Here is a 3,284-nt window from a genome sequence, read left to right on the forward strand (position 1 = left end):
ATAGGCTACTATAAACACATAGACAGTCAAAATTAAAATACATTAAAAATTAATGTTTGTCATATAGGAGTTCAAAAGGTTTCCTCCACAGTCAGGTGAACCGATGGACATTATTGTCCGTAGATGTGAGTCACTAGCAATCATGTAACGCCATACGTTTTTTGTGTCTAAATGATCGCACGGTTTTCGGCCAGTTTATGGATTTTAATGCACAGTCGCGAGTAGGGATGCTCATTTTGACCGTTTAACCGTTAACCGATAGTAAAAATTTTGACCGATTAATACTATCAGTTAAACGGTTTAAAACGTTTTTTTAAGCTTTTTTTTTTTTTGCTGCATGGTTTAAAAAACAAAACTATATAGGTTTTACTATATAGTTAAAACTATGTATTAACTCACGGGGCGCATTGACACGCGCAACCACACACGTGCCTGCAGACATTTTTTTACCGAGCAAGCAAAATGAAGCGATCGAAAAGAAGCACGGTGTGGGACCATTTCAACAGAAAGGGCGAAGACGAGGTTACCTGTAAAATATGCTGCGCTGTTTTAAAATACAGCAGTAGTACGAGTACGATGCAGTATCATTTGAGAAGCAAACATCCACAAGCATCGAGTGATGAAGGGCAACAAACTTTGCCCGCCATGTTGTCAGGGAGAAGATGCGATGCACGGCGATCTGAGGAGATAACGCAGAGAATCTGTTCAATGGTTGTAAAAGACACTTTGCCCATAAGTGTCGTCTGTGGTGAAGGTTTTCAAGAGCTACTGGGCTATATTGAGCCCAATTACGAAATCCCATCAAGATGCACTATTACCCGTAGAATTGAAGCCCGTTTTGAGGAGAGAAAAAAATCGCTTAAATCACAACTCGAAAGCACAAAGTGCGTGGCCCTTACGACTGACTGCTGGACGGCACTCACAACGGAGAGCTATATAACAATAACGTGTCACTACATCGATGAGGACTGGCAAGTTAATTCAGCTGTCCTTCTAACACAGAGTATGCCTAGCAGACACACAGCTGAGAACCTTGCAGCTAAACTAATTGATGCGGTGGAGACATGGGGACTTAATGGGAAAGTGTCTGCATGTGTTCATGACAATGCACGCAACATCGTGGCTGCAAACTCTCCAGAACGGGTGAACTGGGAGTCGGTTCCGTGTTTTGCTCATACACTACAGCTAGCTGTAAATGATGGATTTAATGTGTTCGTGCATCGGGTCATCGTTGCAGCTGGGCGCCTGGTTAGGCATTTTAACCACAGCACCCCTGCATGCAAGGCACTGGAAGATAAACAATCACAAATGAAACTTCCGAAACACCAGCTCATTCAGTCTTGTAAAACAAGATGGAACTCGGTGTGTGACATGTTCGGAAGACTTCTCGAACAAAGGTGGGCTGTTACAGCTGTTCTGTCTGACCGAACGGTTACAAGGCTGCAAGATGCCAGAACGCTGGAGATACGAGACGAACACTGGCAAATAATGGAGGAGATTGCACCCGTGTTGGAAACTTTAAAATGTGCAACCACCATAATGTCATCAGAAAAGAACGTTTCAATTTCCAACATTTACCCCATCACCTTTAGCCTGCTGAACACACACCTGATGAGAGCCGAGGATGACGGCCACAGAGTGACGGAGTTCAAGGCAAAAGTTCGGCAGTCCTTAAGTGGCCGCATGCAGGTAGTTATTATTATTATTAGGCTATTATTATTATCATTACTATTATTGTCGTTGTTTTGTATTAATTGGGGGGTTATATGTTCGTCACAGGTTGACAAGGATGATCTGGTGGCCAAACCTGCGCTGATCGCCTCTGTCCTGGACCCTCGCCATAAACATCTCCCGTTTTTTGCACAAACGGAGAAAGAAGCCGCAAAAGCAAAACTTATTGAAATGTGTGCTGCTATGGAAATAGCCAATGCGGAAGATGAGACAGCGGTGTCTGCTACCCAAGCTGGAGATAAAGACCGCAGCCAAAGTAACGCCATGATAATGCTCCTGGGAGATGACTACAGCGCCCCTCGTCAAGCCACTGATTATCCAGAAGAGGTTGACATCTACATGAGAGACAATCCTCCATCTCTGGATATTAATCCTCTTGACTGGTGGAAAGCAAATGAAAGGCGCTTCCCGAAGCTGGCCACTCTAGCGAGACGTTACCTGTGTATTCCCGGGACATCTGTGCCATCGGAGAGGGTGTTTTCTGCCGCGGGTCTAACCGTCAACAGGCTGCGCTCCAGACTAACCCCAAATCACGTTGACATGTTGCTTTTTTTAAATAAAAATTAGACACGGTGTGGATTGAGGTAGGGCTGCTATTTTTATTTAACGAAAAATCTTAGTCTAACGGAAAAAAATGCCGGCTTTTAATCCGTTTCGTTCAAACGGATTCACTGTTTTCTTTTTGTCATGTTAATTTGTTAATTATCTAAGTGTAAAAATATATATATTAAGTGTAGGCATATTTCATGTTTTTTTTGTATTATTTTATTCTGTTTTTCCTCTGTTGTCACAAAATTTGATCTGAATCCAGGTTCTGTGGTTGATCTGTTCTTTATGCTGCAGATTGCACTTTGCACATTAAAATAAACCCTTTGATAAATAAATACAATTGTTTTTATTTTTAACGGGTCACAGATACGCATTTTATTTTTATTTAATGCCAATTCAATATTAACGTTATAATCTTATCAGTTAACGGTTAATAATCGATTTACGAGCGGCGGTTGTCGGTCGGGAAAAATAACCGAAATGAGCATCCCTAGTCGCGAGTCAAAATCATCACATTTTATTTCGTATAAAAATGATTTGACAAAATAATTGACACGCAATATTATTAGCCTATTATTATTATTATTTTGTCAGCTTGATCGTACCGAGCCTCTAAAGGGACGTGGTGGTGGAAAAAGCACATACAGATTACACAATCAGAGAGTTGCCTATTTCTTTTCGTTTTGATCTTTGCAATCTTTCTATAGATAGGCTATATTTCTGAGAGGCATACGTCGAGTTTCTGTTCAGTTATGAGACGCGCTCAAGTTTACGTGTTGCAAGTGATCGCACCTCCATGCTATTGGTGAAACTTTGATTTAAAATTAAGATACAATTTATACAAAACGAAATTCACTTTAAATAAAGTCTTTCTACAAAACACAACTTGAAATGAAGTGGCCAAAATCATTTCTTTCTTGAAACAGATCACAATAGTCATATGCATGATTTAATATGAAGCGTCCGTAACGGTCACGTCTGTAACGCATTATTATGGTTGTTCA

At 40.9% G+C, this 3,284-nt stretch overlaps 1 protein-coding gene across 1 annotated transcript; it reads left to right on the top strand.

Moving 5' to 3' along the window:
* The first annotated feature begins 445 nt into the window (after positions 1-445).
* LOC143715592 (E3 SUMO-protein ligase ZBED1-like) lies at positions 446-2,402 on the top strand. Its single transcript, XM_077207374.1, has 3 exons — positions 446-626; positions 663-1,689; positions 1,780-2,402. Exons 1-3 carry the CDS (start codon positions 463-465, stop codon positions 2,296-2,298), a joined length of 1,710 nt encoding a protein of 569 aa, XP_077063489.1. The 5' UTR covers positions 446-462; the 3' UTR covers positions 2,299-2,402.
* Positions 2,403-3,284: the final 882 nt, after the last annotated feature.

The sequence above is a fragment of the Siphateles boraxobius genome, unplaced genomic scaffold (assembly GCF_051911475.1).
Source record: "Siphateles boraxobius isolate OS27281-9 unplaced genomic scaffold, OSU_SipBor_1 6, whole genome shotgun sequence".
Taxonomy (NCBI): Eukaryota; Metazoa; Chordata; class Actinopteri; order Cypriniformes; family Leuciscidae; genus Siphateles; species Siphateles boraxobius.